Below are 23,971 nucleotides of genomic sequence, written 5' to 3' on the forward strand. Positions count from 1 at the left end.
GCAAGCCATCTTCGATTCCGAGTGCCTAAGCTGAATAAGATTAGCTGATGAACTAACTCAAAGAAAAATGGCAATTTAAAAAAAATGAATCTTTAAGGTGTTCGTATATCACCTAGTCTGGCTGATTGAAGGACAGGTTTCCAAAAAGCAGCTGTGCAGAGGTGACTGGGACAGCAGTTCAATAAAATTGATTCTTTTTAAATAAACAAACCACTATATTTAATAATTCCAGAAAACTGTCCAGACTGTGTTTGAATATCATAATGTAGAAGTTTTATTGATTTTAATTAAGGTACGTGGCTCTTTTGAAATCTTCATTTCTATTCATAGAGACCTTGACCTCAGATAGTGAATTGATTTGACATTTTTGTACACATTGAAGAGCAGGACAATCTAACTCAGCATGACTATGGAATTACATCAATAATGAAAGAGCACATGAAATTATTTGGAGGAAATCAGAACTGTTGCATGCACTGTTAAAATGTGAATTCTTTTATTCTCTTGCCAGACTCGCTCTACTGATGCATAGATCCTTCTACATCTGACAGAAATTTGCCTGTACCTCCATCAATGCCATCTACTGTATCCCAATGTGGTCTCCTCTACATCGGGGAGACAGGACGCCAACTTGTGGATAGTTTCAGGGAACATCTCTGGGACACCTGCACCAACCAACCCCACTGCCCCGTGGCTGAACACTTCAACTCCCCCTCCCACTCCGCCAAGGATATGCAGGACCCGGGCCTCCTCCATCACCAAACCCTTACCACCCGAAGCCTGAATGAAGAACACCTCATTTTCCGCTTTGGGATCCCGCAACCACATGGGATCAATGTGGATTTTACCAGTTTCCTCATTTCCCCTCCCCCATACTATCCCAGTCCCAAGCCTCCAACCCTCTTGACCTGTCCATCACCTGTCCTACCTATCTGCTCCACTCTCCTCTCTGACCTATCACCTTCCCACCCACCTTCATCTACCAATCCCATTCTCAACTACCTTCCCTCCAACCTCAGCCCCTCCCAATTATCTCTCAGCCCCCAGCCCACAAGCCTCATTTCTGATGAAGAGCATATGCCCAAAGCATTGATCCTCCTGCTCTTCTGATGCTGCCTAACCTGCTGTGCTTTTCTAGCACCACGATCTCAGCTCTGATCTCTAGCATCTGTAGTCCTCACTTTCTCCTCCTTGATAACCTGATCGGCCATGATTGAACAGCAGCTGAATGGCCTAACGTCTGCTCCACAATTGATATATAAAGTGGCAAGTATCAATTAGATTTACCTGATAGGAATGCAAAATAAAGACTGGGAAATAAGGGTAGGAAATACAGAAAATCAAATGCTCTAACACTAGCCATGATTGAGTAGTGGAGCTGACCCAATGGGCTGAATAGCCTGATTTCTGCTCTTATGGTCTTATGATTCTCCAGCATGTTTAGCCAGAACTAGGCTCCTTTGTTCTCATGTGGATGATGATCTGCTGATTTCTGGGGAGACATGGGGCACCATTTTTGTCATAAGAATAATGGTGAGATGATCAGCACTCAATGTTATCATGATGAAATGCAATTCTGGGGGACATGGACAAGCAACTGAATGTGAAAATCCAGAAGTTGCTGTAAGATTGTGCTGCCATTTCTTCAATCATAGACTTGGCACTGAGATTGCGGCAACCTGTGAATTTTGAATATATACCCAGCAGCACTCCGTTAAAATTTGGAGATTTTGGGCTAATGCATTCAGGAGTGAGTAAACTTTAACAGCGTGATAAGTGATGGTTACTTCTGCATAAATATTGGCTCTGAAAATATAACTTTAAAACATAAGGATCTTTTCACCTGAAAATGTTAGTTTTGGAGCATTTGTTTTCTGTATTTCCTATCCTTATTTCCCAGTCTTTATTTTGTGTTCCAGGTATAATTTAAAACTAATTGCTACTTGCTGCTTTATATATCAAAGAACAAAGAATAATACAGCACAGGAACAGGCCCTTCGGCCCTCGAAGCACGTGCTGACCCATTTTGCCCTTCCATGGCATATCCTGGTTTAAGCACTGTCAGCATGAGTGTGCTGACCGCATGGCATGAGATAGAAAGTGACGGGAGGCTGATAAAACATGCTGGGGCCATGTCAGGCTGGTCACTGCAGTACTGGCCAAACCTCACAGTTGTAGTTGGCACAGGCTCACCCTAACACCGAATAGTGGCAAGCAGACTGTTAAGCAATCACGTAACAGTGACTTGTCCAGTGATTGAGATGTTACAAGGGGAGCACAGGTCAGCCACAGATTGGCAGTCAGTTTTGTTTTAATTCGTTGTGTCATTGGTTAGGCCAGAATTCATTGCCCATCCAAGAGGGTAGTAAAGGGTGGTTCTGGAGTCACATGCAGTCCAGCTCAGGTAAGAATGGCAGTTTCCTTCCCTGGAAGACATTCGTCAACCAAATGGGTTTTTCATAACAATTGACATTGGATCCATGGCCATCATTAGACTCCGAATTCCAGATTTTCATTGAATTCATCTGTTGCGGTGATTCAAATGCAAGTCCCCAGCACATTACCTGGATCTCTGGATTAACAGGCCAGCGATCATACCACTAGGCTATCAGCTCCCTGGGTTGGAAATCTGTGATGCAAAAGCAACGCAGCGCGGGTGGGCAAGCCTGGAGCAAGTGCAAAGGGTGGGAATGTAGTGAGGGGTCCTCAAGGAAGTAGGTCTCCCAGGTATGCAGTAGGAACTGGAGTAGAATTAGCTGTTTCAGAGACTCGTTGCTATGAGACCTTCATCTGGTTCCATCTCCATGGGTGCATAGTATTCAGAACTTGAATTTTCCAGTGGGGAGGAGAATGAAAGAGAGGTGGGACATGCGGCCACATGGGGGAGCTGTGGAACAACGAGGGAATCTCTAACAACTTGAAGAAGTGACGGAGAGTGGACGAGGATATTGCCCGAAGGTCAAAGAAGGCATTACCCCAGTTGACATGGTGTACGAACAGAGCCTCAGATTGATGGAAATGTCTCATCCCCAATCACTCTGACAACTGAATCTCTCCAGCACCAGCCAGATTGCATTTGTACTACATGTATTCATAATCAGTATGTTTGGTATGCTTTCCTTTATTGGTCAGAGTGTTGAGTACAGGAGTTGGGAGGTCATGTTGCGGCTGTACAGGACATTGGTTAGGCCACTGTTGGAATATTGCGTGCAATTCTGGTCTCCTTCCTATCAGAAAGATGTTGTGAAACTTGAAATGGTTCAGAAAAGATTTACAAGGATGTTGCCAGGGTTGGAGGATTTGAGCTATAGGAGAGGCTGAACAGGCTGGGGCTGTTTTCCCTGGAGTGTTGGAGGCTGAGGGGTGACCTTATAGAGGTTTACAAAATTATGAGGGACATGGATTGGATAAATAGACAAAGTCTTTTTCCTGATATGAGGGAGACTAGAACTAGAGGGGCATAGGTTTAGGGTGAGAAGGGAAAGATATAAAAGAGACCTAAGGGGCAACCTTTTCACACATAGGGTGGTACGGGTATGTAATGAGCTGCTGGTGGAAGTGGTGGAGGCTGGTACAAGTGCAACATTTAAGAGGCATTTGGATGGGTATATGAATAGGAAGGGTTTGGAGGGATATGGGCCAGGTGCGGGCAGGTGGGACTAGATTGGGTTGGGATATCTGGTCGGCATGGATGGGTTGGACCGAAGAGTCTGTTTCTGTGCTGTACATCTCTATGACTCTATGACTCTGTGTTTTCTTACCCTCAGAGTGGTTCCCCATAAATTATTCTAGCAGCAAGATTTTTGTGAGTTTTAAAATACAACAGGCTGTTAATTCTCAAACACATAACACAATGTGGGGGCAACTCCTTCTGTTTATTAGATCCCCACCTTTCGAGGTTTGACTGTATATTAACATTTTGTTTGTTTGCATATCCTGCAGCTTGTTCAATGGCATTTAGTGGAATATTTTGCCAGCAAGCAACTTCTACCTGATTAAAAATTGACAAAAAAATGGCTCCCTCATGATGTGACGTCCACAAGTTCAAAGTCCTTCTTCCAAATAAAGGGTGGTGTTTAAGCTGATTCCAATCATCTTGTGTTGCTGTTTGACACCTTGAAAGTTGGAGATAGCTATTCTAGTGGGATGAGAGACCATGATAATCCAATGGAAGGTCAATATGATCCATTCACTTTCATCCATCAGACAGCAAGCTGGATTTTCCGTTAAGTGACAAAATGATCTTTTCCACCTCTCTGGTCAAAACCAATTGAAATAATGATTTCAAATTTAGGGATTTATATCATTCCTCATTATGCTATGATGAAATTGGCTGCTACCTGTATTAGGTTTACAGGTTAGAAGTGAAACATTTGAGATGTGATAATTATGTGAAGGTTGCCAAATTTGTTCTTCATCAGCAATTAGTCAATATGTGGGCAGTGCTCTGGTGGTGCTGTAGGTAGCGCCCAGGTCCCTGAGCCAGAAGGTTCAGGTACAAAACCTATTCCAGAATTTAAAATATGAAAGAACTGCGGATGTTGTGAATCAGAAGCAAAACCAGAAATTGCTGGAAAAGCTCAGCAGGTCTGGCAGCATCTGTGAAGAGAAATCAGAGTCAACGTTTCAGGTCCAGCTCTGAGGAAGGGTAACCGGACCCAAAACGTTTATTCTGATTTCTCTTCACAGGTGCTGCCAGACCTGCTGAGCTTTTCCAGCAACTTCTGTTCTTTTTGCTCCATTCCAGAATATGATGGCAAGGAAAGTCGCACCAACAATGCAACAAGCAGGTATGTTAACATGTAAAGTCTTTTCAACATACAATTGTGGTAGGCAGTAAGAGTGGGAGACATTCCAGGTCAGCCATGTGAAAGAAATTCGAACCGCTAACATCACTATCTACATCTGTAAATAATATGGTTTGATGCTGAAGCAGCTCAGATTCTTTAGGGGCCAACAGGGTGAACGGTGGTCTGGATCAGTTTAGGATCAACAGCATGGGTTCGCTCCCCATTCCAGTCAGGATGGATTTATGACCTACCTCCTTACATTATTATGGCAGAGATTGTGAACAGCAAAACAGGACAGGACTGGTTTCTACTTTGTTTTTCTGCTCGAATGACTGTGTTAATGGACTGGGCGAAAGTGAGGAGTGCAGATGCTGAAGATTACAGTCTAGAGTGTGGTGCTGGAAAAGCACAGCATGTCAGGCAGCATCCGAAGAACAGGAAAATCGACGTTTCGGGCAAAAGCCCTTCATCAGGAATGAACAGTGTTATGGACCGGGCCAGAGCCCCTCAAAATGTTTTAAGAAGGTAGCCTAGACCCTAACTTTTTATTCTCTTTTAGGCAGATGTAGAGTGTACAGTCCAGGAGTGATGCAGCTGGTCAAACCACTCAGCTTTATACAAAACAGAATTTATTTCAATATTACAGATAAAACACAAGCAAAAGAAAACAGAATTTATAATAACGTATTTGATAACCCAGCCGACACAATATCGCAACTTAACGCAGCTGTTCAAATCCCTACAACATCCCATAAGCGCACCCCATGGCAAAAAGTAAAATCAAGCACAGGTTCTTACAGGCAGGAGTTTTCATAGAGAAAGCTCAGGCAAGACCTCTGCTGAAACATGGAACTTCTTTTCACTGTAGCTGTTTCTCTAGGTCCCCAGCAGTTTTCCAAATGCTTGCTAAAACTAAACCAAACTAGAAAAAAAAACCTGAAGAAGGGCTTATGCCCGAAACGTCGATTCTCCTGCTCCTTGGATGCTGCCTGACCTGCTGCGCTTTTCCAACAACACATTTTTCAGCTCTGATCTCCAGCATCTGCAGTCCTCACTTTCTCCTAGAAAAAAAACCTGAACTGGGAGAATTGGCCAGTCCCCTGCCATTGTTTTAAAGTAGCCATTTTCAGACAAATCGGCACCTCTGCCTTTACAACCCCTCTTGAAAAAACCAAGGACAGCATCATCACAGCTGCTAAATAATAAAGGGTCAGACCTGTCTTTGGCAGTGACCCGAGAAAAAGAAGGTGCATTGGGATTTAATCAATTACCATTGCTTTCCCTCTAAATCCCCTTATTTACTAAATCTCAGTTTCATTTCTTGCCCTAGCCTACACTTGACTACACTTTGTCCTTCATTTAGACATTGTTCCAACCACTTGTGACTCCTCAGATACTGAAGTAGCCTGTGTCCATATGCAACAAGACCAAGATGACTTTCAGTGTTATATTGATTATTGGCAAGTTACATTCACGCCACAGAAGTGCACGTAGTGACCATCTCCAACAAGACAGAATCTAATCATCTTCCTCAACACATTCAGTGATATCATCGCTAAATCCCCCAAGACCAGCATGCTGGGCATTGCGATTGCCCAGAGACTGAACTGAACCAGCCATGTTAAATGTTTGGTGCTCTTAAGTAAAATTCATACCAGACTTGAAATGTTAATTCTATTTTTCTCTCTCCACAGATGCTGGCAAACTTTCTGAATTTCTCCACCACTTTCTGTATTTACTCCAACCACGTTAATACTGTGGCTATTGGAATAGGTTGGGATTTCTGTGGTGAGTGACTCAAATACTGATCCCCAAATTCTGTCCAACATCTGCAAAGCACTAAACAGGATGGTAGTCAAATGGTAAAATAAGGCTTGAATAACATTCAACAAGCTTGACACTATTCAGCAGCCTTTTTTATCCATCTTCAGCGTTAACTCCCTTTCCACTGATAGATAATGACAACAGTGTACTCCATTTGCAAGATAGAATCATAGAAACCCTACAATGTGGAAGCAGGCCATACAGCTTATCAGCTGAAGAGCATCCCATGCAGACCCACCCCATCCCTGTCACTCTGCATTTCCTATGACTAATCCACCCAGCCTGTACATCCCTGGACACTATGGCCAAACTAGCACAGCCAATCCACCTAACCTGCACATCTTTGGACTGTGGGAGGAAACTGGAACAAACCCTCACAGACACGGGGAGAATGTGCAAACCCCACACAGACAGTTACCCGAAAGTGGGATCAAACCCGGGTCCCTGGTGCTGTGAGGCTGTAGTGCTAACCACTGAGCCACCTCGTCACCCTGGAAGTTTAAGGTACACTGTGATTTGAACCCAGGATCTCCTCTTTGCTAGACAAACACTTTAACCAACTCATCCACGGGCACCATACGTCTGGCCCCAACTCAACAAGGCTCCTCAAACACCCTCCTCCAAATCGCTGACCAACACTGCCTTCAAGGACAGGGGCAGCAGATGCATGGGAGCGCCACCACTTAAAAGTTTCCCTCCAAGCCGCGCACCATCATGATTTGGAAATTTATCTCCATTCCTTCACTGTGGCTGGGTCAAAATCCTGGGACTCCATTTCTCCTATGGGAGCATCTGCATGAGATGGATTGCAGTGCCTCATGAAAGCAAATCACCAGACCTTCTCCAGAGCAACGAGAGACTAACACAGAGTCTGGCCTGACCAGTTATACTCACATCCCAAGGAAGAATAAAAGAAAGTGAACGTTAGACCTCTCCTCACTGGATTTCACTGCAACCGGAGATATACTTCTGCAGAGATTTTGGACCTTTCTAGTTTTTTGTCACCTCCCAGCACTTTCATGCTTATCTCTACTCTGTTGATTCTCCTTCCAAAAATACATCCGGTTTTCTGGCAGGAAGCCAATTCCCCATCTCTAAAATTAACAGAGTGCTTCAGGAAAATTGTGCAACAGCATAACCTTCAAAAAGAATCAATGGCTGCCTCACATTATATGGCTATGGCAGTCATTCGAAATAGACTGATACGGACTGCCAACGAAGGAAATTATGCTCGACCTTGATTAGCTTTCAGCTGGTGAGCTGAACTTAATACATGACAGCAAATGGATGTGGCACCAGAGTGATATAGCAGCAGGATCAGGAAGCAGAGGGCATAGATTTAAGATAATTGCCAGAAAAACAAAAGGTGAAATGAGGTTTTCATTTTACACAGAGTTGTTACAATTTGGAAAGAATTGCCTAAAAGGCTGGTGTAAGTAAATTCATTCAGAAGGGAATTGGATAACTATTGGAAGGTAAAAATAATTGCACGGCTAATAGGAAGGAAGAGAATCCTGGGGCAAATTAGATAGATCCTTTAAAGACAACAGCAAACGTGCAGTGATCTGAAAAGCCTCTGCCTACCCTGTATAATTATGTGAGTTAGAAATTCTCTGAGATGCTGAGTGTACATTTTTGGTTAATAAGTGATTGATGAAAACGGCTTGCCTTGAAATCTAGAGCAAACTGTTCCATGATCAATTCAGTGCTTTCCCATTCGATGTGATGACAGCATCAAGCAGGCAGCTACCACTCACTGTTACTGCTAAGTGTTACATTCTGGTCCCATTAATGTCACTGCATGATCACATCATGTAACTGGGAAATGACCAAATCAAAAAAAAAACAACAAAAAGAGCATTTTTTTTCTCTCATGCAAGGTTTACCGCAGTTTGGATGACTAATTTGTTCTGCAAAGTTGACAACAATGAAGGCAATTTTACTTTGAGGATATGATCATATATCACCAGAAGGTACATAGTTCTTTGAAGTTCATGTCACATGTAGACAGGATGGTTTAAAAAGGCTTTTAGCACACTTGCCTTCTTTGCTCAGACCTTTGAGTATATGAGTTGGGCAGCACTGTGGTTCAGTGGTTAGCACTGCTGCCTCAGAATGCCAGGGACCAAGATTCAATTCCACCTTCAGGTGACTACCTGTGTGGAGTTTGCATGTTCGCCCTGGATCAATGTGGGTTTCTCTAGGTGCTCAGGCTTCCATCCAAAGATGTGTGAGCTAGGTGGATTAGCCATGCTAAATTGTCCATAGTGTTTAGGAGCCGTGCGTTAGCCATGGGAAATGCAGGGTTGTGGTGGGATGCTGTTTGGTGTTGGGCCAAATGGCCTGTTTCCCCACACTGTAGGAATTCTATGATCGTGTTGAGGTTGAACAGAATGTTGGTGAGGCTGCTTCTGGTGTACTGCGTCCAGTTCTGGTCACCACTATTTAGCAGGAGAGGGTTCGGAAAAGATTCATCAGGATGTTGCTGGGAATGAAGGGTTTGAGTTATAAGGACAGGCTGGGACTTTATTCACCGGAGTGTAGGAGGTTGAGGGGTATAGATAAAATGAATGGCAGGTATCTTTTCCTTAAGGTGGGGAATTTCAAGACTAGAGGGCATTTTTCATGGTGAGAGGAGAAAGATGTTAAAAAGACATGAGGGGGCAACTTTTTTATACTGAGAGTGATTCACTGAGTGTGTGGAATGGACTTCCAGAGGAAGTGGTGAACAACATTTGAAAGACATTTAGATAAGTAATGTTTGGAGGGACATGGGCCATGCGCTGGCAGGTGGGGCTAGTTTAGTTTGGGATTATGGATTGGTTGACTGACAGATCTTTTTCGTTGCTGTGTGACTCTGTGACTCTATAAATCTATTTTGTAAAGATGAAATAAAACTCCTTCTCCTGTTAACAATCCTGGCTCTCTTCCTTGCGCCATTGCTTCAGAAAACGATTGGTCAAGTCATTCCAAAGAGATCCCACTTCCTTCAAGCTGCTTCCTTGTGATCCCCCTTTCCAGTCCCAAGGCATCCATATTGATTCATCTCTGTAATATCGAATCTTAAAATAATTTGCATTTGCCCTGAACGCATATAAAAACAAAATGGCATTATGAAATTGGTTCTCAATATTATTCAGTCAAAGTATTTCAAGGCCAAAGACAAACAGCTACAACAACAGAAGAGGGCTGAGCTACTGGTCCTTTTATCACAGGAAGTTCTGTAAGTCTTGGGGCAAGCCTATACTGTGAGCAGCAGAGTGGTAGGAAGTAAGGTGCCAATTGAAGGTTGGCCATTAAACGTCTAATACATGTTTATTCCTTTTATTTGCTCATTTACAATTGTCCACTAATGCCCTCTTAAAGTAACCAACAGCATAAAAGGCCCAATTCAATGCTATTTTGTTGGTGTCTCAAATAGAGGTGAATTCCATTCTTGGACCAGCAGGGAGCGTAAGCAGCAAAGCACAAAAAAACAAAGGTCATTACAGCACAGGAACAGGCCCTTCGGCCTTCAAACCTGCACTGATCCAGATCCTCTATCTAAACCTCTCCCCCATTTTCTAAGGGTCTGTATCCCTTTGCTCCCTGCCATTCATGTATCTGTCTAGACACATCTTAAATGGAGCTATCGTGCCCGCCTCTACCAGCTCTGCTGGCAACATGTTCCAGGCACCCACCACCCTCTGTCTAAAGAACTTGCCAGAACTTGCAAGAGAGCTGTTAACCACCTGAGACAGGCATGGTCCATGGGATTTCTAAGTGGACAGTGCCATTGTAAATATAAATGTAACTTTGTCATTTGAAAAAGGTTCCACTTTAAGTGGAATGATATCCAAGTTGTTGTTACCATAGATATCTGGGCCAGGGCCTTTAGGCTCAACAAACAGAACCTTCACACTCCATCACAAGTTAAGAAATTTGTCTATCCACCATTAAAACATTAAAAATCAGATTAAATTTCTTTTCTAAAAAAGACTTAATTTTAACATTTATAAATAACCAAACTCAAACCCATTCAAATTAATAAAATAACTACATTATTGCTTCTCGATCAAGTGCAAGCTTCTCAATAGACCTGACTAAGCCAACAGAGTTAGATATGAATTTATTTTTCTTGAAGGGTGCCCCTGCACAACTTGGCTGACCAGAAGATGCTTCCGCTATTACCATCCAGTTGTGATCAATGTGTCTGGCCACATTATAAATGCATCTCATATGGCCATTGAATCCACGGGAGGTACGTGAACGTAGACCTTCTGATCAAAATCTGGAGCAGTACCTACTGAGGCCCAAGAGCTCCCTATTCCAACACGAACCTCTGATCGGCGTTCACGGAGATGCTGGTGGCTGGGATTGTGAACCGTCCATGATACCTGAGCAGCCTAATCTCCTGGAGAGAGCCATAAGAGAAAGGAGAATCCTGGAGTCACGAAGGATATACAGTTTATTCATATCGAAACAGCAAATATTATCTGGGGCTGTAACTGCATTTTGAGTTGGAGGATGCCATTTTGAAACCCTATCAGTTTTCACTGCTGTTTATTCCGAGATGTGATCATTGCTCATCCTCAGCCCAATGGGCTGCAAACCTTCCACATGAATTCACCAATCAACCAAGGGGTTCAGACAATTTGGTATCACCTAATGATTAGATTGAAATTAATGTAAGTTCCTAAAAATGCAAATTAAAGAACAAACACAAAAGGTGTTTGTTCTGTGCCTCATTTCTTACAGAGAATAACATTTTCTTCTTGACTTAAAACAAAATAATTCAGACATTCCAGATCAGTGGAAGGAACACACTGAACTAGAAATGTCAGTTTATGAAGTAATCCACTTTGAATGTAACAAGGTAAAACCAATTGCAGTGTAAAAGATGTGTGAGGTGGGAAAGGAAAACATTCACATTCATTGCGTTCAGTTCCTGTGCTTTTTTTACCCGTATTGAGCTGTGCTATTACTGTGTACAATTCCGTAGAGGGAATGCTTCCAGACTGCGGAGACGATTCTAGTTTGGACTAGGTTGGCATGGACGCTGTCGTGACCTCTGCCGTGGCCTTAGGAGGAAAATTATCACCCCATCCAGCTTCTGTATCACCCCATCCAGCAGGATGCCCAAGTCCTTGCCCATAAAACTGGGTGGTGTGATCCATTGTCTTCCATGTTTAGGACAAAGGTCAGGAACCATGCAGGGCACCTCTGGATTGTCAAAGCTTGCCCAGAGCATGCAAAACGACATTTTAAAGATGGCGCCAAGGATGCCCATCAATTCTGCTAGAGAACCTCCAAAAAACCTCATCAAAACTTGCACTTAGCGAAAAACAACCTAAGATTCAGCCCACTGTGTCCACTGACTCTGTTTACAATGTTACAAATGCATTTAAAGCAGTTTAAGACAGTCCATTCAAGGAAGCGGCTCCCACCCATTAAGATTCCAATCTGCACTTGCTGGGTTAAAGTCCACCCGATCTCCTTGGCAACAGTCTGGATGTTTCAACAGTTAGAGAATCCTTGCAGTACAGTGGGTTGGAATTGTATGTCATGACCCAGCAGAAACGGACAGGCAGTAGACTCTGAGGGAATTGTCTAGGATATTGACGATTCCAATGGACTATTCTTTTTTGCCTAGTACCCCACCCATTGGTCCTGAAAACCACCCCACTTGTCTACTGGCACCAATATATGCAGTCCCTGCCTCTGCCAACCCTGACACATTGAGTATTCACACTACCAACCTATGTAATGCACTCCATCACTCAGTTGACACCTTACTATTTGTCATCTTCCTCATCTGGCACCCTAATTTGCCTGGCACCCTGGAATCCTACTTATCTAGCACCCTACCATGGCATCCTACTTAAATAGCATTCTTACCCATCCAGCACCCTATGGACAGCACCCCATCCACTTGGCACCCGACTTACATCGCACCCTAGTGTGAAGTTATTCATTTTGGATGGGAGAACAAAAGAACAGAGTATTATTTAAATGGAAAAACCTGCAGAAACCTTCAACACAAAGGGACTTGGAGGTACTTGCACATGAAACACAGAGAGTTAGTATCAAGGTGCAACAGGCAATCAGGAAGACGAGTGTAAAGTTGGCCCATCTTTCAAGGGGATTGGAGCGTAAGAATAGGAAAGTTTTTACTGCAACTGTGCAGGGTGCTATTGAGACCACATTCGAGTATTGTTAACAGTTTTGGTCCCCTTATTTAAGAAAAGCTATCTTTTCATTGAAGGCAGTTCAAAAAAGGTTCATTTGAATGACCCCTCGTATGGAGGGATTGTTGCATGAGCAAAGATTAAACAGATTGGGAATCTATTCAGTGGAGTTTAGAAGAATCAGAGGTGATCTCACTGAAACATTTTGGGTTCTTAAGCAACGCAACAGGGTAAACGCTGAGAGGAAGTTTAGCCTCATCAGAGGGTCTAGGACAGAGGGCATAGACTCAGAAGAAAAGGGTGTCAATTTAAGTCTGAGATGGCAAGGAATTTCTTCTGTCAGAGGGTTGTCAGTCTTTGGAACTCCTTGTCACAGAGAGCGGTGGGGGGGCAGAGTCCTTGTGTATATTAAGGCTGAGACAGAGAAAATCTTGATCAGTTCGGGAATCAAGGGTTGTGGGGAAAAGCCTGGGAAGTGGAATGAGGAATGTCAGGTTAGCCATGACCCTATCCAATGGCTGAGCAGACTCAAGGGACCGAATTGCCTACTCCTGTTCCTATTGCTTATAGTCTTACCTGCCACCCTGGCACTCTAACCCTGTGATCCACTGCCAGCCTGTTTCCAGGCATACCATTTCCTAGGAGCTGTCAAAACAGTTGGCTGGAGTGCTGGGCACTTAGATTGCAGAATAACAGCTTCCTGTAAAAAGTGGGGAATGGTTTGAATTCTTCTGAGCATCCTGCATGACATCGGATCTGCTAAAATTCGGGGAATCTCTGCATTTCTGAAGCTGCTGTGATTGGAATGTCCTGTGAGAAGTGTGGAGCGCTGCCTTTATGAATAGAGTGGCAGTCTGTCTGTGACTGCCGCATCTCAGAGTACCCAAATTTTGAAAATTTGTCCTCTTCATGCCCGTCGTCATGACACCGAGAATGATTTTTCTGATCCCTATTATGGTAATGTGGCGAAGGGGGAGCGAAGTTATATTCATACATTTCCTCATAGCTCAACCAAGGAGTAATATTTCAGCTCTCTGTGCATGCCCACTGCAAACCGGAGAAGGAAAATGTGGATGCGGAGCATGATAGGAGCAAAAACGCAAAGTAGAATGTAGGCGGATGCTGGAGAGGGCATGAGATTCTGACTGTATCAGTTCTTCATCACAATGAAGAGGCAATGAGTCAGCCTCCCCCAGAAAAGCATCTATTGATTCATGTACAAGCTATGATGCTGTTAACAATAAGTAGTGCTTCTAACATGTCAGACAGAGCACACTGTGTTGTGGAACAAATTGGTGTGCTATACTTCCATTCACAATGATGGAGGGGAAATAATGCAATATGTCATGTGATCCAGACTTAGTATCAGCTTGTTCTGAGGAAGGCACCAACTCAGAAACACCTACAAGTTCTCTACCTGTGTTAGACCATTACCAATTTCTCAAATCCTTAATAGATTAACCAAAATATTTTTGTGCTAATCTTCTCCTTGATTAATACTGAAGTAACTCCACAGAGGCCAGTATCCCATCACCAAGTCACCCTTTATTTATACATGGAGAGTCCTTGACACTGATCCAGCTCCCTCAGATCAAGCCTCATGAGTGAACAAAACCTCTGACATTCCTGTTTATATCTGTCAGCCAAGGTTCCCTGATTGGATCAGATTAACAGCCCCAATCAGGGAACATATATTCCATGAGGTCCACCAGGTTAACCTCATTGCAATTATTACCTTGCTACATCAGTTCTGATGAAAGATCATTGACTTGAATTATTGAATTGTTGGAATGAATTTTCCCTTTTTCTAAAAAACAAATGTGGGCAGGAGCATGCTGACAAGCGGGATCATCCCTACAGCTGAGACAACTCACTGCATCGCCTGCCAACCAGCTCACTATGAGGCTGGGTGAGTTTCTCTGGGAATCCCAGGCCTCACCAGGAGCAGCTGGCTAGTGAGAAGGTGGTAGTTACCAGGTCCTAAGGAGTGCTTATGCAGACCTACTCCTGAAGGAATCCAGTGTTGTGACGGTAATACTCTTTATATTCTTCTCATGAGGTGGGGTTTGCAGTGAGTGGTGTTTTGGAAGTCAGGGCAGAGTATTAGCTTTCAGTGGCATTAGTGTGCTTCCCATTGCTCTCAGAATGGGCAATTGGTGGACCCGCCCAACCCCCAAAGCACACACACACACACACACACACACGTGTGTACACAGACACACATACACACGTTCATACAAACATCAGTACAGATACGGGTTCATACAGACACACGTACACACACACGTGTATACACACCCACACACACGTGCGCGTGCACACACACACACTAGCTTATGCTGGTCGACCATCAGGAAACTAGCAACATTTCTTGCCTACAAGAAGGCAGGGAATCAGGCAGTGGCAGGTTGTGGCCTTTAAGTGAGTGCTAATGGAGCATTCAACGACCTTCATTGGTTCTGGATCACAAAGGCAACTCGAGAACCTGAATCAGTGGGTAGCAAGAGGGGAAATGATGGGGTGAATTGGAGAGAAGATTCTCACCAGCTAAAATGTGAGGAAAATCATGCCTGTTAACTCTGCTCCTCTCCATAATGCTGCACCGGAGATTTTCTGCTCTTGTTTCAGGATTCCAGCATCTGCAGTATTTTGCATTTGCTGTGCTTTGATGTTTATCAGGGCAAGGAGAAAAAAAACACAACACAGTGCATCCAACCAGTTATTCATCTGGTTACTGCAATTGATGAAATTGATGTGATTACCATGGGCACTCATCTTTGCAGATTCTGAGTATGATGAATTTTTAACTATAATCAAATCATTATATCGGAATTAGATTGCTACAGTTGCAGTTTAATATGCACTGATTAAAAATTCTTTCATTGTGGCATCTTTGCAATTTCTCTGTGGCCCAGCAGTAATATTCTTGTCTCCAAATGAAATGCTGTTCCAAAAAATCTACAAAATCTGGTTTAACATTCCAGCGCAATATCAAAAAGATGTTGTCTTTTGGATGAGACTTTAAACTAAGGTTATATGTGCTCTAGTAGGTGAACACAAAACATCCCGTGGCAGTATTTCTATCTTATCCAATACGTACATTATCACATTGCTGCACATATAGCAACTGTGCTGTCAGCAAACTTCCACCTTCCACATGTCAAGAGTCACTACACTTCAACTATACTTCATTGGCTGTCAAACTGCTTTGGGTGTGTCCAGAGGTTGTGGAAGACGCTAGATAAACTTAAGTCTCTCTTACCTTCTGACAATAAATGAAGTGTATAAATTTGGATAAATCAATGGCAAATTTGCAATCAGAGCCAAAATTCTCACACTGTGCTGACACTCAGCCAGGTTTATTCTCTTTTCAAAGTTACTCTGCCTTTCGATTAATTAGATCCATCTAATGAATTCTAAAAGTGGCTTTTGTTTTGGAATTCATCCAGCTAAATAAAATCCTCTAATAACACTGAACTCCGCTGTGATGAGACCTCCTTTCTCATGTCTCTCTCGTAAGGTAGTGTTAGCTCAGTCAAGTGCAATAAATCCTTCCCAGAATTCGCAACAAAATTTAAAGAAACAACTTGATGCTTTTTATTGTCCAAATTGGAAGGGTCTTGTTCTGTGTTGTAGACCTCTATGACTCTCTGTAGGTCACATTTACCTACATAGTAATGCATTGAAATTTACCATGAAACTTAAATATTGTCCTTATATTTCTGATTTTGACAATAAAAGGCATCAAGTTGTTTCTTTAAATTTTATTGCGAATTTTGGGAAGGATCTGTTGCACTTGACTGAGCCTATCTGTTCAACAACAGCTCAGCATTACAGTAACTGTCGCAGAACACAATCCACAGCAGGGTGATTTCTTATTACTGGATTGCTGAATACAGTGACAAAAACTGTCTGACAGTTCTTTTTACGATGACACTTTGCAAAAAGTGTCATAATGGGTTTCTGAAACAGCTTACATTGCTGTATTCCACACTCTAAAGAGAAACGGTACCAAAAATTGGCAAGTGAATCCGAATCTTGAAGGTGACCACTCAGCCCATCCGGACCAGTGTCAGATCTTTGAACAAGCCGACCAATTAGTTGCACACCTTTCTCCTGCCTGATCTCCCTTCAATTTTTATTTTCGTTCTCAACTGTTCATCTTTCGAAAGTCACTGCTGAATGAGTATCTGTCAGCCTTTTAGGTAGTACGCTCAAAGTCACAAAAAATCTCCTCATCTCCCCTATGCTAATTGTTCCAAACATTTCCAACCCTCTTTCCAGTGTTCATTTACAGAGCAAGTCTTACTCTCAGTGCTGCTCTGCAGAGATTGTATCTGGTGTACGAATCCATCTCATAAGGAGCTTTACAATCAACTTTTATTCCTCAGTTTTAAAGATTCATTTTCTTTCAGGCTTCATTGTTATCTGGGAAAATATAGACCACAAACTTCATGGAGTCGAAATGTAGAAAATCACTTTGTGGAACGTTTTGGACATCACCAAAATTTAAGACTAGCCAAAGGCAGGAAAGCCAATGAACATGGGCTTAGCTGCTTGTTTTTGACTGGTGCAGAGGGGCCTTTGGTCTGTGTTTTCGACCTCTGTGCCTCTATGTAGGTCACATGTACCATCAAACTCTCAATGCTTAAATATTATCTTTATATTGTAAGTCAAAATGGAGGAGCATGTGTTCCTGGGGTGACACCAATTTACCTGTCACTATGATGGTGACGTATTCAATATTGTCGGCAATTACAGACAGGGAGTTTTGTTTTAGTGACTAAGGTCTTCTTGATTCATTGAGATCCAAGTGTTCTGAGTACACTTTCTGTACTGCTCAGAAGGGAGGTTCAGGACTTTGTCCCAGTAACACTGAGGAAACAGAGCAAAATCAGGATGGTGTGTGGCTTGGAGGAGAAAGTGCAGGGAATAGTACTTGGATGTATCGGTTTTGTCATTGTCCCTCTAGGTAGTAGAGGTTGTGGTATTGGAAAGTCTTTTCGAAAGAGCCTTGGCAAGTTCCTACATTGCTGCTACTGTGCTTTGGTGGTAGACATAGTGAAAGTTTAAAGGTGCCAGTCAGGTGGGTTCTTTTGTTCATGACGTTTCTCAAGAGCTGTTGGAGATGTACTCATCTTGGGAAGTGGGAAATATTCCAGCACTCTCCTGGTTTGAATCTTGCTGATGGTGGATAGGCTTCGATGATCTTTGTCAGTTGGTATCTGTTGAGAAACCAACCTATAGTAACAGGATGCTCACTCCATGCTAACACAAAGACCTTGTGTGCAGACTTTGGAACACTTGACCAGACTTGAGATCTCAGTTCTGGTTGTATCATATAACCAGAGGTTTTATCTACACATTTTGTGATCATAGCGATATTTTAAACTCTTTTTAAATAAACCTACTGCACACTTAGAAGCTACTGTCACCTTTGCATTGCTCTGAGACAGATTAATATACAAGACACCAGTCTATTGCACTTCTGACACATAAGCCTATTTTTACTGAGGTACAACTGCACGGAAACTCATGTTTGTTGCAGAAGTAATAATGCGGATGCAGCAACCACAAAGTTTAAGCCTTTGAGATATTTATCCACCTTCAGGGCAAGTGATTTATAGTGGAATTAATTATTCTGAGGGAACCATCATTTTCTTGGTTTCCAGAATATGTAAGGCAAAATTGCTGTACTCCAAGCAAATTATAAGTGTAGTGTTTAGGGATTTAGTGTGCCAAATGATTTGCTCTATACATTGTAATGACATGCTGTGGAATAAATGAATCAGAACATCATTAGAATCATCAGTCCTGTTGACAACTGCATGTGTTGGTCACCACCAGATTTTTATTCAACACATTTTTCCTAAATTGTAAAACAAAATAAGTATTGTTTGAACACAGCCACTCCTACTGTCCTTATGGCAGTATTGTGTCCTTGTTGCCTGTCAGATTCCCATTGTACTCATAACCTGGTAAAGTGCTCCCTACTGAATGTACATCAGTACGATACCTGACTGTGTGTGTATCATTTACCATCTCTGACGAGCTGTGTGCCAGTATGGAATCTCCCTGTGTCTGGATAGTGCCTCCTATGTCTAAGTGTCAGCACAGCACCCCTACTGTGTCGGTACACTATCCATGTCTGTGTCAGTACAGAGTGCCCGTCAGTGTATCAACATTCCACTGTATCCCAGTACAGTAACCCTGTATGTGTGGCAGTTCAATGGCCTCCTATTGTCTGTGTGCCAGTACAGCATCTCCAGTTGTTGGTGTGTCTGTATAATACGCCGTCCTGGTGATAGTACAGTTCTTCTGTCTGTTAGTCAGTCCAGCTGTCCTCCCTGTAGGTCAGTATAGTACCACTGTCTATGTGTCATTACAGCTAAATACCTATACCTGTGATTCAGTAGAGTTTCCTGCCTGTGTCAGTATACTATTCCCGTCTATGAGTCAGTGCAGTTCCCCCGTCTGTCAATACAGTACCTCTGTGTGTGCCTGTACTGTATACATGTTTGTGTTGGTACCATACCCTTGTCAGTGTCAGTACAGTACATCTGTTTATCAGTACAGTTTTCCAGTCTATGCGACAATATAATCTACCTGACTGTATATTATACAGTTCCCTTGCCTGTGCATCAGTACATTGCTCCCTTGTCTATTGTCAACACAGTAACTCTGAGCGTCAGTGAGGTTTCCTTATCTGTGTGTTATTACATTCCATCCATATGCCAGTGTAATAGCCTCCTTTGTCTGTGTGCCAATCTGGCACCTCTGATTATCCTTGTGTCTGTACAGTATATGTGTGTGAGTGCCTTTATCTGTGCGTTAGCCTAACGTTCATGTATGTGTAACAGTAGTCCTATCTGTCAGTCGGTACAATAGCCCTATCTGTGAGACAGTACAGTACCTGTTTCTGTTTGTCAATGCAGTTCCCTGGTCTGTGTGTCAGTATGATACTCATATAAGTGTTCAGTGGAGTATTCCCTACTCCACTGTGTCTGTACAAAGTTCATTGGACTGAGGTCCGAAATCTGTTTGAAGAATACTGTGCCACCTTTGAACAAAAAAATAGCAAAAGCCTACATGATACAAATCCTCAACTCAGTAGGGCTTCCAGTCAGATTGTTCCATTTGACAAACCTTTTTGATATCATTATTAACACTGCTGGGTGTTCTTCTTGATCAGACGTTGCAATTGACAGCAGTCTTATTGACGGAGATTTCAGTTGAAGAGAAAAAGTTGGTTGTCAAGGTGAAACGTGCACAATTAAAACTGTTGAAAAGTTCTGGACTAGCATCTGGGATGTGGCTTCTTGGCTATGCCTGACACCCAACTGTTACGTCCTTGATGGTCACACTTGACCACCATGTCGTCCCCTCTCGCTCGCAATGCCTCGCCACAGCAGTTTCCACCCACCTGTACTTTAAAGGCTCTGACGGAACGTCTACAAAAGAAGACAGGTATGAAAAACCGGAAAAAGGGGTCAGAGAGGCCGCAGGTCAGAGGCACAGTTAGACTCGAGTGTGTCTGCAGGTCCTGGTGGTCCCTGAAGCGGTCGCAGTGGAGCCTGAGGTGGAAGGGGACTCATCGTTTCCTGGGTCACTCTGATCGTCCTTGTTTAGGCCTTGGCTGCTGATGTGGCTTTGCAGAGCTGCGGGCGTGAGCCACTCCTTGGGGAGACAGCTCTGGAGGAATGGGATGCAGGAACTGAAGTATGCCAGCCGGTTCACCCAGCGAGGGATCTCCTTTCCGCACAGAATCTGGAAGACAACAAGACAAAGCTTCAGGCATTTAGAAACCAATTCCCCGGCAAGCCACGCCTGAACGCAAGCAATTCTGCGCCTGGATCTGCTAACAAAATGTACGAAAACACAAAGCAAGTTCAGCAACTTTCTAAAAGTCCTTCTAATAAACAGTTACATGGATTTTATCTGGATGGTTCCAGTTCACTTCCCATCAGGACTTATTCTGAAATGACATTCCTGGATGTTGAAAAAGGTAGCGGAGTCCAGAACTAGAGGGCTTAAGCTTAGGATGAGAGGTGAAAGATATAAAAGGGACCTAAGGGAACACCTTTTTCATGCAGAGGGTGGTGTGTGTGTGGAATGAGCTGCCGGAGGAAGTGGAGGAGGCTGGTGCAGTTACAACATCTAAAAGGCATCTGGATGGGATTTATGAATAGGAAGGGTTTACAGGGATATGGGCAAATGGGACTAGATTAAGTTGGGGTAGCTGGTCAGCATGTACGGGTTGGACCGAAGGGTCTGTTTCCATGCTGTACATCTCTATAACTCTATAACAGCCGGAATGGCGGCAGTGGAGGTTGGGAGCTGAAACCCCAGAGCCCGTTACAGAGAATCCAGCCAATGTCAAGCAGCAACTGGAGGAGCAACGAGGAGGAACAAGAAGAAGTGCTGGATACTCTCTTTTCCTTCTTAGAATGACCAGTCGCCAATAGGTAAAACTTGGAGAATTTTTTTTATTAAGAAGCAACGACAGTTCTGGTTCCCAAGAACAAGTGTGTAACTGTGTCAATTCTACATTCGGCTTGCGTTTTTAAACATTAAAATGCTGATAGCTTTATCTAATTATATTTCATTTTCAAGCCTTAGCAACACAGTCAGCCAATTACAACATGGCATTCAGTCAGTAAGTCAGTTGACTTGACATCAGGTTGTGGTAGCTTGTGTACCTGTTTCAATAAATTGTTCAACACTCTATTAGGTAACCCTATTCGAAGCAGAAACAAATTTAACTGTTATACAATATTAACTCAATCAGATAAGCTGTTTCCTTATAGTTTTAACTGTTATACAATATTAGCTCAATCACACTGCTTTTGTTTCTCCCCACAGAACAGAGGGAGATGAACTCTATTGCAGTAAAATCTTGCATTATATTTAGTATTTCAAGATGGCGTCAGAATGCGGTGACGTTTTGCACTTTACATGCAATAAAACATTTTCACTGTATTTGTAGACACATGTGATGGTAAATCTAAGTCTAAATGCAATCTAATTCCTTTTTGCTCAGGTGGGAACCACACACATTGAGAAACTTATGGATATCCAGTGTCATTATCAAGCAGTCAGTACCTTATCAATGCCAAGACGTTAAGCCTATCACAGGCCTAGTGTATGATTGTTTTCTCCACTTACTAGATTCTGAATCTTTATTCCACCATTGTTGACATTAAGTGGCTTTTCACTTCTTTGGGCATCGCCCAGGGACTGTGCCACTGAAAGAATGCCATCAACATACTATCAAACGCCAAAGGTTCATTGACATATGTTCACCCTCCTGTCTCCCCTGGTGAATGGTGCAGAGTGCTGGAAAGAATTTCCTATTTTCTCATGGGATCAATAGCAAGGCCTGCATTTGTTGTGCATCCCAAACTGCCTTTGAACTGAGCGGCTTGTTGAGCTGCTTCAGAGGCCAATTAAGGGTCAATTATTGGAGTCATGAGTAGGCCAGACCAGGTAAAGGCAGTAGATTCCCTTCCATAAAATGTAATAGTGAACCAGATGAGTTTTTACAACAATCAATGATAATAGTCCTGGTCACTATTATTGAGATTAGCTTTGTATTCCAGATGTACTAATTAAATCTGAATTCCATAAGCTATCATGGCGGGATTTTTAGAAAGAGCTTTAACCTGAATTTCTGGATTATGAGTCCGATAACACGACCACTATGCCCCTTTGCAGAATGGATAGCAATCTATTGAACTTTGTTGGGAACAAGTTGCCATCTAAACCTAAAAGTAGGAATGCTGCCAACTGAGCCCCCAGAACTTCACAGCTAATTCTAAAGTTTACAAAATAGTACATGGAATTTTTAAACAAAAACCTGTCTTGTAAAGCTCAACACCTTTCCTGGCTAAAGTGACACTGTATGTGCATTTATAGATATCACCTTACTTCAGGAAGTGTTACTGAGTAATTATCAAAAGTAATTTTGAGTTAGCATTTACTTAGACAGTTTCTTAACAAACTGCAACGTAGCAATGAGGCAGGTGTAAACTATGGAATTAGTAAGTTTACGAGGAGTAGCCAATGTATTATCTATTGCAAATCAGTCCTACCATTGCTTTAGACAGCATGGTCTGAGGAGGACTTCACTAATAAGCAACAGATAAACAACGACAATTGTCGAATCTGTGTTAAACAACTACAATTGCACAGAACAGCTGCATGTAGAGCTGCGTCGAAGCTGAATAAAGCTGTTCTATTTGAACCTTGGCTTTTGATGGACCTGCTAACAAGTTAAGCAGAAGTAGATACATTGGAGTCACGCTGTAATCACCCTGTACAGTCTAATCAGGTGGGTTGAAGGTGAGAGCTCTCCATCTGTACACAGAAATGTGAAAGAGTTGAAAGCAGAAAAGGGGACGAAACTCCATTTCCTCACTCAAAAGTATTACAAGACCGAGGGATTGAATTGTGCTTGAAACCAGGTGAGCAAAATCAGGATGTGTTCTACACGCTGCAGTAGGAGTGCAGGAAATTGGCATGGAATGATCACAATCATGAATTAAGCTAACAGCCAGCACTCTCTATGTCTGAGAGATTAGGAAATCAGAGGAGCCAGCCTCTTTTACAGGGCAAGTCCACTTGGGCTGCACAGAGCATGGAACGATTCTCTATGGAACAAAATTGGCGAGAGGAAACACGAGGCTGGGTCCCAGGTTCTTGGGCACAATATTAGAATTCCTATTCCAGAGTATTGACAGGAAGAGGGCAGGCAGCTGGCCAGACAACACATTCTCAGCCAATGAGGAGAGATCGCTGAGTAGGCCAAAGACAGCAGGTTAGCTCAAGGGGCGGTAGAAACGTAGAAAAAGTTCAATGGTCTCAGCAGGGATGTTAGCCAATGAATCTGATATCTAAAGCACCAAGTTCCTCCAGCGAAACCTCCATTCGGGGTGCCCGATCCTGTGTCCCAGTTCCTATTTATGGATGCCAGTGATTTGTCATTCCCATCATCACTTCTCGAAAATATGAATTGGGGCTTGTGACAGGTAATGACAGTACATCCTAGTGAAGGGTTAGTTTCTTTTTTTCCCACTGGTGGAGAGATTTACTGTACCTGAAATAAATGAGAGGAACGAGGGGTGGCTGTCAGTGTGAAGGAAGCGCAGAAATTAAAAGCTGGCGAGAGCTGCTACAGTTCTATCGTGTCAA

At 42.9% G+C, this 23,971-nt stretch overlaps 1 protein-coding gene across 1 annotated transcript in view; it reads right to left on the reverse strand.

The window, feature by feature from the left end:
- Nucleotides 1–18,580: 18,580 nt before the first annotated feature.
- The window catches only part of LOC122553793 (deubiquitinase DESI2), a 239,845-nt gene continuing 234,454 nt past the window's right edge, over nt 18,581–23,971 (reverse strand). Inside the window, exon 5 of the mRNA XM_043698127.1 lies at nt 18,581–20,548. Within this exon, the coding sequence (XP_043554062.1) occupies nt 20,300–20,548 (249 nt within the window). The 3' untranslated portion in view covers nt 18,581–20,299. The remainder of the gene's footprint in view (nt 20,549–23,971) is intronic.

Source organism: Chiloscyllium plagiosum, chromosome 10, assembly GCF_004010195.1.
Source record: "Chiloscyllium plagiosum isolate BGI_BamShark_2017 chromosome 10, ASM401019v2, whole genome shotgun sequence".
NCBI classification, from domain to species: Eukaryota; Metazoa; Chordata; class Chondrichthyes; order Orectolobiformes; family Hemiscylliidae; genus Chiloscyllium; species Chiloscyllium plagiosum.